The 16,729-nt window shown below is 41.7% G+C and overlaps 1 protein-coding gene across 1 annotated transcript in view; it reads left to right on the forward strand.

Moving 5' to 3' along the window:
* The first annotated feature begins 638 nt into the window (after nucleotides 1-638).
* Nucleotides 639-16,729, forward strand: part of sik3 (SIK family kinase 3) — a 32,980-nt gene continuing 16,889 nt past the window's right edge. The window contains 3 exon segments of the mRNA XM_025898557.1: nucleotides 639-992; nucleotides 15,445-15,561; nucleotides 16,182-16,245. Coding sequence (XP_025754342.1) covers nucleotides 654-992; nucleotides 15,445-15,561; nucleotides 16,182-16,245 — 520 coding nt within the window. The 5' untranslated portion in view covers nucleotides 639-653.

Raw genomic sequence — 16,729 nt, forward strand, 5'->3', positions numbered from 1 at the left:
AGGTGTGTACAGTACCACGGAAGTACAGCTAATCGCTGATTTAATGACTCTGTGTTCATTAAGAGATCTTATCAAAGCCTTCTCAGAAGGTCAGGGCCATTTATCAGCATTATAACGACACCTACATCTCTGGAGGAAGTTAAAGGTTTATTTGTTTGTTTGTTTGATTTTTTAAGTACACGTTTTTAGTAATTTGTCAAATTAAAAAAAACAGCCAAAATAGCTAATACAGTCCCTGTGGACGACCGCCATAATGGCTGTAATTTTTCTATTTGGGATCTCTTCATGGCATTCAGCTGTTAGAAACTGTAGTCATATCTTTGTGAAAAATGCTCATATCAGATGTATATTTGTATTGCAGTGGAGTAACAAAGCGACCGTTGTTCTCGTTCGCCATTGTAAGGGTAAAGCGGCGTACACCTTTAAACACTTTAAAAACCGTCTGCTCATACAGAACACAGCAGTTTGCAAGGAATCACTGAATCATGGGAACCGGAGTGATAATGCGCACTTTTTTGTCACCAGGGCAACCACAATACGTTTCTGTGGATGAAGTCATTTGTTACGCCGCTCGTTACTATGGTTACAACCTAGAGAGGGCGCTGCGGAAGAGCTTTCTACGTAAAATGACGCAGGGCGGGGGCGTGCCCGCGATGCGCGCTGCGCACGGCTGCTTGTTGTTCCCGCAGAGAGGCGAGAAGATGGCGGCCGTGTCAAGCGGAGGTGCTGCTGGGTCCGCAGCGGCCGGGATTACGCACTCTGCCCGACCGACCCACGCAGGCATGGGCTCCCAGAACCGAGCCCAGCCATCCTCCGGGATCAGCCACTCCGGTCGTACCAACACAGCCACTGGGTGCATCACAAATCCTGGCCACACTTCGGTCCCCAGGCCACCCCCAGCCCGAGTGGGCCACTACGAAATCGAGCGGACCATCGGGAAGGGAAATTTCGCGGTTGTTAAACTGGCCACACACATCATTACTAAAGCAAAGGTAAGACAACTGATGTCCGAGTATCAGAGGTGAACAATTATAAGTTGTCACTGATTTATTCTGAGCCTTTTCGACCGCTTTAGTAGAATGACGGTGGGGCCTTCAGGCTCGGGAGACAGCAGCGGCCAGCCCGCTGTGGTGACACCGCTGCTCGGTGTAGCGGAGGTCCGCTCGACACGGGACACCACCGTTAGCTACTGGATACAGATATATTTACCACAACGTAAATAATAGCTCGCATATATCCACTTGTAGTGTTTTTTCTGAAAGCTTAAAAGGCTTGAGGTTAATGTGTAGCAAAGCGCAGAGGACAGAGAGAAGGGTATCGACGAAGATGAAAAAGACGAGAGTCGATTTTCTAGTAGCTAGCTTAGCTTGATGGCTAATTACCTGTTTAGTACGACTTAGATACCTCTGAGAAAGATGCCAGTCCGTCAAGGATGAAAAAAAAGTTTGGGTCATTGTATTTATTAAGTTAACCGTGAACTTCCAAACTTGATAGGTTTGTGTTTGGCCCAAGATTTAATATCCCTCCTAGGAATTCCCCAATAAAGTACCATCGAAACTTTGTCACACTATACTATAGGAAAGCTAAAGACCGTGGGCTTTAAAATAAACTTAACTGTTTAAAGAATCGGGTGAACAAGCCACTTAGCATGTACCGTTTCGCGTAAAGATACGTTCGTACATCTTAAACAGTTTGTTGGAACATTTTCAGCTCTACATATCAGATTTTGTAGTACTAGATATCAGGTTTAATGGCTAGATGACACCGCGTTGAGTCCTCGTGGACCTGAAAATATTGACATTGGCCAAAAAAATGAAAAGGTTTTCAGAATGGTCACCATACAGTTTTAAGTGGAACATAAACGCGTTTGAATGGCGTGGGCGACAGTTTGCAATATACTGGATGATTGGCATAGTTGATGGCAGATGCTACTGTCAGAAAATTAATGAAACACAAAATCATCCTTCATGAGTAGATGCCTTTCAGCCTCACGCTGAAGTTGGCCACAACTCAGTGCTTTAAAAAGATCTTATTGTTTGTGACACGTTTAGGTTCAAAGGGAAGTTTGGGGGCATTACAAAGAAAAGGCAGCACTCACAAATTCTGAGTATTGTTTTGAAGCTTTGCTGACCTATCACGTGCGGTGCCTGAGTTTTTGTAAGGCTTTATTTGCCTTTGAGGAGTCTGTTGCCACTGTGTCATCAGTTGTGTTGGTAATGTAACTGTAAAAAGTGCCAAACAAATCAGAAGGCCTTTGCTGGCATATTTGACAACAGATGCTTCATTGAGGTCTCTTCTAATACTCACTGTGATTTGCAGCAGATTAGTATAGCAGCATTAAAAATCTTTCCTTAGGTTATCGGGAGTATTGGGATCAGTAGTGATCGATGTGCAGGTGAGCACTCAGGGCTTTGATTACTGAAAGCGGCGCCTGCAATATATGATGAAGAGCCTTTTATTGAGATGATATAAATAGAGGTGTGTCAAAGCTGCCAAGTGTGTAGATTTACCTTGGTGTTCTTGTTGACATACACACAGACGAGTAGACACGGGTCATTTGGATGCTTTGCGTCACATAGAGAGTGAACCCTCCATTTAGTTTCATGACAAAATACACAAGGGTCAGTGAGCCGTGGAGATGTTTTTAATCCTGGGGATGTTGCTCGAAAGATTACCTGTGTGTGTGTGTGTGTGTGTGTGTTTGACTATGATATGTAGAGGCCAGAAGTTATGGGAGATGTTGTTAGTCTCCTCCAATAACAATACAATGTTTATTGTTTTCACTTGTATTGATGTGTGGCTGTCTGAGCCTGAGAGATGACAATCACTGAGAGAATGAAATAAGGGGCCCTGTTTTCTGTCTGTTGATGGTTGGTCGCAGTAACCTCATAATTTCCATCAACAATCACAGGGGTTTCAGTGTCCCCACTTGGCTTACGGATATAAGAAGAATAGCAGCGTGCTTTAACGTGCCCGTAGTTATCATGAATATGGATATGATAATCAGCCATCAGATGAAATGCGCACGGGTAGCTTTGTTTCATGGCCCAGGTTCTATAACGATCTGAAGAGAAATGCTGACTAGTCATAAACAGCCTAACAACTCCCCCCGTTCTCAGATGGAGCTGCGTGATATCCTGCAGTGCAGTCACACAGAAGAGGACCTGGATATTTATACTCTGTGGCTCACAAGCACAGAAAGGGATGGTCCCTTTTCGAAGCCTCATTTCCCCCTCTGATGTTTTATAAAATCCAAGCAATTCGATGGGCAATTAGTTCAGAGTTTAATTTCCCAATAGCACTTCAACTTGGGTTTTTGCCGTGCACATTTGTGGAAATCTGGGGCTTTTGGCTTACATGCTTAGTAAAACGGAGGCAGTCACACAGCACAGACCTTGAGAAGCAGGCAATTGGTGTGGTGCACCTTGATGTTGTAATAGTGAAAGTTCATTTCACCCAGACAAGATCAGTTTGTGAGGTGGAAGTCAAAACAAGAGAGTTGTTACACTCACGCAGTTTGTGCACATGTTGCTGCTAGCAGTGTGGATAAATGTTGGCTTTACTGTTCAGGGTATCCACAAACATCCTTGCTAGCCGTGGCTCATTAATAAAACTTATTAGTCCTCTCTGATACTGTGACACTGTAAACTACCCATTGTAGACTAAATCTATTACTCATAGTTCTGTGAATTTTGGGGACTAAGTAAACTGTGACCAAACCCGTCATTGAGTTTTGCTTTTATTTTTAAATTCTTTTCAATTATAGCAACAATAAGAGCCATTTAATTTGCCCTTATTTACAAAAATATCCAATGTGCCTTCATCTTATAGAAATAATAATCAGTACATAAACATTTAAAGTAGCTAGCATGATATACTCATGTAGTTAGATAATAGGCTTTAACTAATACCTAATTAAGATGTAACTAATTAAAACAATTCTTTGGTCAGTCATTTTTAAAAATATAATTAACGCTGTTTCTGTTTGATTGCTTGGCCTTGAACATTGCTCCTCAAAACACAAAACTTTTCTCAATGACAGCAACGCATGACTCAATAATCAAATAATGTAAAAGCTAATTCATCAATTATTTTAAAGCTTTTACCTCAAGTAAATATGAGAAATTGAACTCAAAATGCCACATCTGTTCATTTAATTGTGGTCACTGTTTTCCCACGGACCTTTCGGAGAGTGTCGGGAGAATTAAGTTTGGGTGTTTTCGGACTTTATACTGTCTCATATGTAGCACATAGTAGATTTAGTCCACATTAGATGTGCTCTTGCTACAGCGCTGTTTGGTTTAGGTGAGGGTGGTGCCTGATTGGAGCATTCATGGGACAGGACCGGGGACACCCATGGGCTTGCTGCGGATACACCAGGTAGCTACCAATGTGTTCTTACTTGGGTTTGATAAGACACAGGAGCTAGCAAGTCAAAGAGAGTTTTAGGTTAGACTTTCTGATCTTGTTTATTCTGATACTAAAACAAAATAAAGGAAAACAACGTCTAATAAGCAGTTAATACACGTTTATTCTCAAATGAAAGAATGAAGATCCAAACCAGAAGGGGGCATAACTTTGATACTGGGTCCACATCAAGAGTTTACAGCTGGCATATCAAATGATATGAGCCGTGTTACAGTAAACACAGTACAGGAAACAGCCAGAGCACTGCAGGTTGAGCTGATTTGAAAAGACATTTCCAGTTTACAGAGCTTACAAAGTACTGCAGTGTTGATTCTGTTTTAACGACCCCACACTGTAGGTGATTTAGGTGATGGTGGCCGATGTTTTTAAGCTGCTGTTTTTAAGCTTTTGTTCTCCAATAGAATCCATCCCTATCCGTGCACGGCCATCTTTGTGATGCACTGTTATCATTATCAGTCGCCCCACACCTAAAGGAGTCACCTTAATGTCATTTAATGTTCAATTATTTATATTTCTGAAGAATCACTTATCCAGATTCCTCCAAAATTACCACCAGCCTTCCTTCCCATGTTAGCAATACACACTCACTGAAACGGAAAGTGTTTTGAAAGAGCACTTGCTGAGATGTAAAGAATACATAGACACGCACTCTTTAATACATTTTATAAAAAATATTCCAAAGAGTGATTTAAGATTTATATAGACACGATGAAAAACAAATGCATATGTTGCTTGTATATCATAGAGATGGACAATTTTCCTGTTAACTTAGGGCATAAGGGTGCAGGCTGTGAGCTGGTCACCTTGTGTTTACAGTGCAGACCACTTTAACAGGTGGCAAATTTGCACATCCTTTTTGCATATCCTTTTAACAGTGCCTGTCAGATGTTGTATGGAATTGACTGTTTATGCACATTTAATTAATTAGAATCAGTGAAACGTTTCATCTTTGCTACTACAGCATCTTTGGTCCTTGCTGGTTTCTAGGTAAGAGGTCATCGCTAATAATTTATTGATGTGCGACCCAAGGACATATGATGAACTCAGAGTGCAGAATGCAGCACCAAATAGTGTCCATTTTATGTGCATGACAAACCTTTATTTATTTGAATTGTAAACATGGTTATTGCAAATCACCGAATCACAACAAAAACCTCCAGTCTTAGTCTGTGTGATGTTGTAACAGGAAGGTTGCTGGTTAAATTTGATTTGAATGTTATATGCGTGTGTGTAGCACCCTGATGAAGGAGGTGTGGTCAGTGGTCTTGTTTGATCTGGTTAAAAATAAAGTTGAGTTGGGCTTTTTCTGCAGCGGGTTGAGTTGTAGGCACAGGAAGCCGGCAGTTAAAAATCACAACTCTGTGCCGTCATCATCCAAAGTGCTGCTTGTTGTCAGCAGTGACTGTGTGTTGCCAAGGCTCCTAGTTGGAGAAAGGTCGCTCCATTGAAGTCTTAACTGGTTTCCATGGTTTCAGTCGTGATGATGGTGGTTCCAGACCCCAACCACCAATTTTGAATGCGAGTGACTTACCATTGGCTACGGTCTTTGTCTGCCATGAACAAAGTGCGCTTCTATTATCAGACGGACTGGGTCCTTGGTTTCTTTGTCATTGAAATAACTGCAAAGTGTCATGATAGGTACGCGGTGCTGTGTGGCACACCCTGACCTGTGTGATTCTTGGGGAAGCAGGCCTTTCCCCATGTCCTTCTGTCCTTTTTCCTGTGTTGTCCCCCTTTTCCTCCCCTGTGCTCTTGGTAAGAAACAAGCAAGAGGAAGGGGGCCGACAGGATGGCAAGCGTTAGGTAACAGGCCTAATGTACTGTGTAACAATTTCACTCACTCCCTCAGTACACTCACACACAGCTCTCAAAGATACAGCAATCCTTCTCGCTTTCTCACAGACACACATACACATGCCCGAATGTGATTTCATTTGGGTGAGTAATACGACAAAGGCTACGTTTCTGCCTGACTTATTTTCCTGCCCTCTAGTTGTCTTCTCCCGCGTCTCTGTGAATCTGCAGCTTCAAAAGAGGAAGAACACGCACCAGAATGTGTGTGACTGTGCGGCGCATGTTTGAGGGCACTCAAGGCTTCGTCAATACGATCACATTGTGTTCCTGACGAATTATAAAATCAGCTACGGCTCTGCCTCAGAGTGGTGCCAGCAGTTTGTGCATGTGCGTATTAGTGCATGCAAAGTCCCTGTTCTGTAGCCTCTTACCTGTATGATGGCTAAAACTCATTGCACTGTCACGCACAGGGCTTGTTGTTGGCACTGGTCCTAGTAGAAGAAAGGCTACTGCATTTAGTTGTACTGGTTTCTATATCAGTGGAACCATCAGCTCAACATCATGCATTATCAGGAGAAATGTGTGTTGTTGTTGTTCCTCCAAGGACAAGTCTAATGGTTGTGTGCGGACAAACCCAAGGAGAGATTTTGCTTCATGTTACATGCGTGAATACAGTTTATGGAGTGTTTTTGGAGCATTTTGCAATCCACAAATATTTGCCCCTAAGCCAAAGGGAGAACTACTAACTTCCAAAGTGCAACCACTAGCTGGAAATGGGTGAACGGCTCAGTAACATACTTTCAGAACTTAGCAGGAAGTCCAGTGATTACTCCTTTACTCCCTTTTTTGCTTTGATCATCACAGATTTGCATAGGTTTGTGTCTTTGCATAGCTGGTCTAAGTAAATGCCAGGAGGCAGCTTCCAGAGCTGAAAAATGAAGCCGATACAAAAATGCCAAAAACTTCAGTTCCCCAGGTGTTGCTTGAAGTCGGCTCCAAAGGTCTGTCACTGTAGACTCCAGTCTTATAATGCCCAAGTTTACATCATTAAAAAGCATATGCACGGTTACTATTCGACACCAAATATTACTATTGGATTAGATACTCATTTGCAATGGTATCGATGCCATCAGTGCCATCTTTGCCTCTTCCACTTGAGACACAACTTCACACAGTAGCATTACACACAGAGCCACTCCTCACTAGCAGCTGAACTAAGTGAAGTTCACAACACTTTTATAGAATATATGAGATGTCAGTAAAGCTCCCATTTCACCAGCATCGAAGCATTGAACAGCTATCAGCATCTGCTTTACTGGCCAAGTATGTGTACACATATAGGAAATTGGGCTCTGTTTTGTTTTCTTGTTCTCTATATAAACATACAGTACGGACAGTAACATGTTTAGCGTATTTATATGTGCAGTGCTGCAGAGTGCAATGATGTTATATAAAGGATGGATAACTGGTTACTATATTTACAGTAAATACATGGGAAGTTCACAGTATGTTCAACATGCACAACGGTGTACACATGCTAAAGTTAGCTTTACTGTAGCAATCACCCACACTAACTGTCTGTTAAGTTATCATTAAGGTAGCAGCTAGTGGGTTTGGGTCATTAAAACCCCCCCAGTAACGTTAATTTTGGGAGCTATGCAGCAAACATTATTAATCCCACCCTTCTGTAAAGTTAATAGCATAATTTAACAGGACAGTACAATTACTTGCATATAACTGGTGTTACATTTCTTCCAGTAATTAGCATTTTTCTGTGCCTTGGCCGGCATATGTGTCTTTGCATGGCACTTGTTAAGTTTTTGACTGCAGTCTTATTAAGTATGATGCTGTAACAAGCAGGTTGCTGGTTAAATTTGATTTGAATGTTATATAGATGTGTAGCATCCTGATGAAGGACGTGTGGTCTCTACTTTTAATGCTAAAAAAAGATTTTTCAGTCCAAAGCCATCGGGGATGGCATAGTGGTTACCTACATCTTTTATGCTGTCTATGGTAATCAGGCACCTTGAAAACTGTGTTTGGCTGAGCACGCCACAAAAGACTTGCCGCTCTGGACTAGTAGCAGTTATAGTCATAGGATGCTGCTGCGAAACTATGACGGGTCAAATTAAATTAATTGGATATTAATTTAATAGTAATGTTTTTTAAGACATTAAAAAAAAGAAGAAGCTGATAGTGGGCACTTACTCTGAACATTGCCAATCCCCAAGCTGATCTTTCATTCGTACAGGCCTAATGCAGACAGAATGCTGTTTCAGGTGGCGTCTCCTTATAAAGTATGCATTAAATCCAATTTCTCCTTCTGATATAAAAATGTCATTAATAAAAATCGAATAAAATAGTTATTAAGCTTTGGAGGAGTGGTTCTTGTGATGTCTGTGTTCATCAAAGCTCAGTGGTGAATACTACTCATGATGAGGTATTTCTATCCCACAGAGTTTAGTCACCATAAAATGCCTGCTTTGCTATTTAAGAAGGGGAAAAAGCAGCCAAATTGGCAGATGAATGTGATGTCCAGTTTTTTTTCTGTGCTGTAGCATGTCCCCTTTCTTGTACTTTCAGCTCAACACACTCAGCTGAGTCATTTCGACACATTTACTCATACAAGTGCACAACACACCAGTAAAACACCTCTGAAAGGCATTGTGCTGCTGACTCATTGTGCCTGTAACATCACTGTGCGTGCTCACGCTTAGCACAGTCAGAGCAACGCCATTTGTGCTGACCTGACGTGACCTCATGGTGCGTGATGTCTTTGTGACATAAGCATGCAAGACTCAGACTCAGTTTTATAGTGTTAATATTTGAAAACATGAGATTTAACAGCAAACATTGGATGGCAGGTTATCAGTTGAGCTGGGGTTTTTGTGTGCATGTGAGTTAAAACGCCTTCACATGCTGATGTGGGTTAAGCCTGAGCATTATTCCCTCTGTGGGTGTCGTAATCTGTGTCTGCTGTCGATGAAGGTTAACCTCATACAGTTTAACACCACACCATTTTGTGTGTGTGTGAGAACACAGATGAGCACTCAAGATGCACTTTCCCAGGCTTCCCACTGTAGACATTACACCATAAACCAAGTTCTGCTTTTTAGAATCATAGTTGAGTCATGCATGGATGTTTTCAAGTTCAAGTCCTAAAGGATGCTGAAAGCTATGTGAACAGGCATCATAGAGCATAGCTCATCATCCCATTATCTGTAGGTTCTCTATAGATATGTTGTCAGGTATTTCCCTGCACTCTCTGTTTGTTTTTTTTTTAACAGAAGATGATGCAGAAAACATGCTTGAGGGTAATTTAAAAATGGTGTCATCAAGCAGTTTTTCCAGTAGAGATGCTCTGACTGGCTTGCTTGCAAACCCCTCAGCGCTGTCCAGACACATTCGTGTTAGGTTAATTGGCGATTCTGAATTGTTTGTGGTTGTCTAGTTGATAAAGTGCTTGAAGTGTGGAAAATAAAGCACTGTATGAATGTATGGTTAAATGTGGTGTGTAGTCTAAAGTGCTTTGCGTGGTCAGCAAGACTAGAAACGTCTGTTTCAATCCACAGTAGCAGAATACGCTTCTTGGCTGAGCAGACGTAGGTGTGGACGTCAAGCAGAGTCTTGAGACTAGCACATTAGCACCAGAGAGAACAATGGAGAACCGAAGCCGAATGCCACCTACACCTCAGCTGCACCAAGCCGAAAACTGACAAGGGCGAGAGACCACCTGAGATCCGCAGACAAAGGCATTTACAGGCAACCATTAATAGAAGGTTAATAAAAGCTTCCACAGTTTCACCCGCGGAAACCTTTTACGACTTTTACTTCCTCAAAGATAGACCTTGTTGACCAAAGGCATGCGAGGTTTGTGTTTCTGTCGATTGCACTGTTTGTTTCAATTCAATATAGATGCGTTGATTGTGTTTATGGTCGCTCATGTCACTTACAGGCAGGATAAAAAATCGGCTGCAGGAATCCAGTGTTATTTAAAAGCCAGGATAACTTCAGACAATTTTAGTCTCTTCAGAGTTGTGCTGATGGGTTGCACACTTGGAAAATGTTGCGCAGTGATGGGAACAATGCCCAGTTCCTCTCACCTCAACACAGCTGTTCAGTCCCAGTGTAAAGTGGGTTTAAAATGCCATATTGATAGTTTTTGGCAGCTTACAGATAATGCCCATCTGAGACGCACACTATCTAGTGTGATCAGGGCATGAATCCAGCCTAAATGCAGTTATCTTCACAGTGTCTTGGGCAAAAATGTTGACTTGATGGTATTTTCAAGAATCACAGTGAGGGTGTTTTCCGTAACTTGGAAAAAGCTGATTTGTGGTTTTCTGTGTACACAGTTTCTTAGACATGAGCAGCATGACAGAGATCGTGGCCCATAGTAGATGTACAGTAATACACAAGATAAGATAGTGTAATGTTTTTTCCATAAATAGTGCAGTGCTGAAAATCTAGGCATTTTTACTGTAACTGCTAACGAATGACAATGAGATTTCCCCGCCACACAACAGCAACCACAAACACGTGTGCATGAGGGCAGGCATGTTTCACAGCAAAGATGGAGTACTGGAAATGCGCTGTGGTCTTTAAATTGTTGTTGCAGCAGTGTTTACTTCAGTCCTTCTTGTGTCTGTGTTGGTGTTCACTGTGTTTATGCAGGGAGACATTTAAGCGTCACTGTGTCATTAACTTGCGTATAAGCTTCTAACAAGCTCCCAATAATCTCAGTCCTACTGTCCTCTTTACGGTAGCTGAGTCGTTGTTGTACAACTGAAGCCGGTTACAATCAGTTCATTAAAAAAGCCACCAATAAAGGAGAGTGATAAGATTTGGATGTACTTTACATCTTAGCTTATTACTGGGTTTTTTACAATGCAATTATGATGTTTAACCTTTCCTGAGCTGCTTGTTACAAGTTAATAGTGGACACAGTGAAATAGCTAAACGCTAACCAAAATAAAATAAAATCAAAAACTTAGTTTTTTGTATCTACATGAGCACCAACTTTTATTTACTGTTTTTATTAGTTGGGAACAGTTACTATGAAACGCACATCCTAAAATATTTGGGTATAGAAAGTACTCTTCCTCCAGCTCTGAGTCATGAATGGTGCTTTACACTAAATACTAAAGGAGCCATTTCTTAAACACTTTGTGGTTACTGTTGTGTATTCTGAAACTTGTGTGTGTGTGTGGGTGTGTGTGTGTGTGTGTGTGTGTAGTAAATGGTCCAGACTCCTCTTCTGGGCATCAGCTGCTCTGACATGGTGCTGTGTTGAGGTCACTGTCTTGTGATCAGAAGGGCTATATGACACTTCGTCTCATTGCAGCTGGCCTCCCAGGAGAGTGTGCGTGTGTCTGTCTTCCTGTGAGAGAGCAAGAGAGAGACAGCGCCCAGGTATTTTGGCAGAAATAGCCATGGAAATTGGATCAAAGCAGATGAAAATCCCAAAACTGCTTCGGTACACAAACTCTAGTGAAAGTTGAAACTGAACTTTTCAGACATGCACTTGTCGCATGCTTGGTAGTGGAGTCGAGCTTACAGCTAACCTCACCTCAGGGCAAGCTGGTTAACCTGTTAACACAACAAAATGAACATACTCTACTAGCTGTGCTAATCTCAAGCAATGAAAGCTGCTCAAGGGAAAATTCTGGAAACTAATATTTAAGAAAACTGAGATTTAAAAAAGGACAGCTCTTCGTTATCGCCTCTCTGCAGTGAGCCTCATCCACCAGACTAGATGGACAAAAAGCACATTTCTTACAGCAGCTAAAAACAAACAACAACAAAAAGTAACTGAATTTTTTGTATGAAAACCAGATCTCATGCAGCCTGTGCTTAACTCTGTACCCCATGAAAGCTCACTAGGAGTAAACCTTGGAGCTCTTTTCTCAACTGATCAGTTTTTGTGTCATTTCAGACCTGCTTATAGAACAAAATGACTCTGTGCATCAGAGGTTAGTGAGGGAGGTCTTTACCTATACAGCTACCCTTGGAAAAACCCAGAAACAATTGTGATGGTTGCCAAACCACGTGTTTGTTGATATATGTATATATAGGTCTCAGAACTCTTAATTAAGGGTACAGTGGCGGTCATCAGATGTCTTTATGGGATAAAGAGTTAAACCACATTGCAGCCATGTCTTACTTCCTGCAAGGATATATTCAGTTTTTATACTCTTAAGATATTACTAACCGAATAACTGGAAAAAGTCTCCTGTCATGGGCTGGATTTTGTCTGTGCTGAGAGAGAGAGACAATGCTCCATTATGATCTGGAGTTTTCTGTCAAACGTGACTAAATGTTTTCTTTGGCTTCACTAGTACAAATGACATTTAGCAGACGCGTATATGTGTCTAACATTATACAACTGTTTTTTCCCCCCGCTAACATTCTCTATAGAGTTGTTCTCTCTCTGCCTCTGTGTATCTGCCACCAATATTTCTCTTCACTTAATACTAAATATTCAGTGCAAGGCATGTGTGAAACCGCACCCTGTACTCATTCCTCACAACCTTAAAACATGTTATAACTGCCTCTGGACCTGAAAGGCTTAAGGGGACTGGTATTGTTGTACGCTGGACCTACGCAGAGCTTTGCAGGCTGGTCTGTGGGCTACTTCTCGTGTGTGTTCATGCTGTTCTTGTTCCTATCAGGGAGAAGACTGAAGTCATAATGAGGGGGCTCTGCTGCAGCCACTATCTGTGCTTCCCATGATGCTTTTTGAAACTTTGATTATTTTTTGTATTTCTTGCTCGTCGTGGTAAGCCCCAGTCACTCCCTTCCCGTTCAAACCCACTTCTCAAGCAATCGGCATTCTGTACATAGCATGATTGTTGGGCTACACGCTGCTGGGTTTTATGGAGGACAGCATGCAAGCAAATCTGCATAGGTTGCTTTCCTCAAACCCCTCACTGTGCACAGCCAAATGCCTGTGCAAACAGACACGAATGTGTTATCATGAATTCCGTCTCAGCCAAGATCAACATCATGGTTGGAGGTAACTGGTATCTTTGCTCTGTCCTTGGAAACGTATCTTGATCCAGCATCTCACTCCAAGCCAGACCCTACCGTATAAAGGAGAAAAATGACTGTGTGCCTTTAGGAAAGAATGGCTTGTCCTTTGTTTAGTTTTTTTGTGGCTGAGATATTTATTTTGATGTCCCATATGCTACTACTGGAAAAAGAACAAGTTAAATTTACAGGATGCCTTAGTGTGTATGAGAACATGGAGAAAAGGGAATACTTCAAATTTATTTTTGTGGTGCCAAAAAAGGAATAATCTTCCTCTCTTCCTCTTTTTTTTGGGGGGGGGGGGGGGAATGTCACTGTTGTATAATTATACTCGCTGCCGTGTTTCCACCTTTTCACAAGGTCTCACTGCCCCCCAAAGTGATAGTAATTGTGCTCGTTCTCGTGTGATCCAGATGTCCTGTTGATACCCTCCAGAAGATGCAGAGGGGAGCAGTTACGTCAACAAGGCTTGACGATGGCCAGTTCTAAGAATAGATTTCCAGGGCTTAAAATACCTCGTAGACTCACACGTTCCAAACAGATGCTTACATACATGAGGGGGGGATAAAGAGTCAGTTTTGACCAGGAAGTATCTAACAGTTGTTTGAAAAGGGAGGAACTGTGTAGGATTTAAGAGGGATTTAGATGTTTAGGAAACAGTCAGTGAGGGGATGCTGTAAAACAGCACATTTCTGTCAAGGTAGAAAATTTGTGCAGCACTTTCTAGCTCCATAAGTATGGACTCTGCTTAACTAGTCCAAGCCAAACACGCACGACCGGGGAGATGAGCTTGTATGCCGTGTTGATGTGGATGAGTGAGTTGATTTTTGTTTCAGTCTTGTTTTGATGCTTTGTAAAATTATCTATTTAAACTAAACAAACATGGTCAATCAGGCTGGATAAGTCAACTGTTTTCATTTAATTAGGAATTTTGTTTTTCAAGCTTCTTTTATTTTTATTTAACCAATTTAAGATACTCGCGACTATTAGAAATGAAATAGCAATTGTGTATGTGGGGCTTAGTGCTGTTATCAAATAAAGTGTGAATTAAAAAGAAAACACAACACCAACTCTGCCCACCTGACACGTTGTTTTTGTAAGTTGCCAAATTTAGTGAACACATGAACTCTACCAAGTGCCAATGTTTGTCACAGTTTGTACAATACCTTTGAAAGGAAAGTTCACACACCAATGCGCTATATAAGCTGGATGAATGCCACACTTGCTGCCCTGTGCTCTCTCAGGAGCCCCTCTGTCCGCTCTTCCTCACTTCCCCTTCCTGTCTGCTCCAGGAAGTTGGCCTTGCCAGGCTTCAGATGGCCTCATCTTCATGGCTAAAAGGAGTACTCGAAATAGTACTTCACAGAATTTGACAAATGAGTTGGTGTGTGAGTGTGTGTCTGTGTGTTTGTGTGTGTGTGTGTGTGTGTGTGTGTGTGTAATTGCAGCATAGTTTTCATGTACTCTGTCCACGCTTGTCTAGCAGAAGCAGAAGCTGTGTTTTGGGGCATCCCCATTAGCTTTGCTTGATTAAGTCATTAAAGTCGTCTACCCACTCCTAAGTGGCGGAGCAAAGCTCCTGTCACAAATTAACACAGTCCGCATTGCTGGAGCTATTGTCGAGGGGCTCAGCAGTTACGCAAGCATTACGCTTGCAGTCGAAGGTCACGGCATGGGTCACGTTATCCAAACAAGCTGGAAATCAGGGATAACACAGTCTGACAGCACACATGCCGACCAGTCACCTCAAGAAGTGTCGGTGTCCCCTGTTAGTTTTCATTTTTAGTTGTCTTTTAGTTATTTTTTTAAATTGATAAACTCTCCCGGGCTGCATCCCCTTAGTTCCTTTGTTGGTAATTTACTCAGCTTGTTACTGTTCTTTGATTATTGTGTCATCACAGCAATATTGTTAAGACACTGTGACTGTGCCCTAGATGTGTTGCCTGTAATTTAGGTGTCTGCAAAATACCATTCTCATGAGTGTTTTAGAGACACAAGAGCTGACAAACATATTGTATGTTTTAAGACACATTCTTACCCTCCTCTGCTAACCGTTATTGTTTCTGCTTTTTTCTCTGTCTTCTGTACTCCATGTTTCTTTTTTTAATCTCACCCTCTTCACCGCTTCACCATCTCTCCTTTTCCCACCATTCATCTCCTTCCATCTCTTTTCTCTCGCGTCTCTGTCTCCAGGTGGCTATAAAAATAGTGGATAAGACCCAGCTGGACGAGGAGAACCTGAAAAAGATCTTCAGAGAGGTGCAAATCATGAAGTTGCTGAAGCACCCCCACATCATCCGCCTCTACCAGGTACACAGTCACTCTCACCCACAGAGCCTTTTAACACATCTCTGCTCACTTCTTCCACCCGGGACCTGTGGCCAAATGTGAGCAAATAGATGATTGAAGCGTAGAAGAATCCAGATGTTACCAGACATTGTTTTCTGGGGGTGTTGACAGTTCAATTATAAAATGTACCTGGAAAAGTCTCAAAAGTATTGGAGGGTGTGGGGTGAAGTGGGGGGGGGGGCAGTACAACTACAACCTTCTGCCCAAAACCTCACTCTAGTGAGACTCGGTGATAGAAATTTAGAGGTGAGAGTTTTGTTTGTTTTCATACTTTTCCAGGTGTATGAGGATTGTAACACCCTACCAGTGTCCCAGCATCTGATCTGAAATGGCCCCCAGCAATTTGAAGGCACTCTTTTATCGCTTTACCATAAATTGTAATAATCTGATCCTCACACATGCATAGGTTGATCAGTACACTTAAGTACATGGCTGTTTTTGTTCTATTTAAATCTTTCTTGTTTGTATGCCAAACTGTGCTTACTCATTCAGTTATGTAACGCATGAACTGCCCATGACTAGATGCTGGCCTGTGAGAGGGTCTGCAGGTCCTGATTTTTATCATTTGTTTATATCTTTAGGTGATGGAGACGGAGAGGATGATCTATTTGGTAACAGAGTACGCTAGCGGTGGAGAGATATTCGGTAAGGGAGTCCCCCACTGTCACTTTATAATGTAGATTCTTTGTCGTTGACTTTCTCTTACTTTGATTTTTGATTGTGTCAACATACATAAAACAAAATTGTAATCTAATTACAGAGTGCCTCCGGGTCCTGTAAAAGTTTTAAATAAACACAGACTGAAAATTGAAGTGTTTAAGTTTTGTGTTAAATTCAGGAACTTTTTCCACACACAGTACTGCTGTTTTCACGACTGCACTGTGATCACATAATGCAGCTGTAGCATTTAGGCTCTGCTACTTTAGAACTCCAGTTTAGGCTGCTTTGTAATGCTGATCTAAGTGGGCTGATATCAGCTATGATTAACTGTGTTATTAAGTAAAATCTTTCTTTTTTTATAACTTCTTTAAGTTTTTCTCTTTTTTAATAGGTGTGTAAAAACAGCTAATGGGGAGTAGAAGCATTATCTAACAGCTGAAACTTAATGTGGAGAAAAACAAAACTAAAA

This window comes from Oreochromis niloticus, linkage group LG14 (genome assembly GCF_001858045.2).
Source record: "Oreochromis niloticus isolate F11D_XX linkage group LG14, O_niloticus_UMD_NMBU, whole genome shotgun sequence".
Taxonomy (NCBI): Eukaryota; Metazoa; Chordata; class Actinopteri; order Cichliformes; family Cichlidae; genus Oreochromis; species Oreochromis niloticus.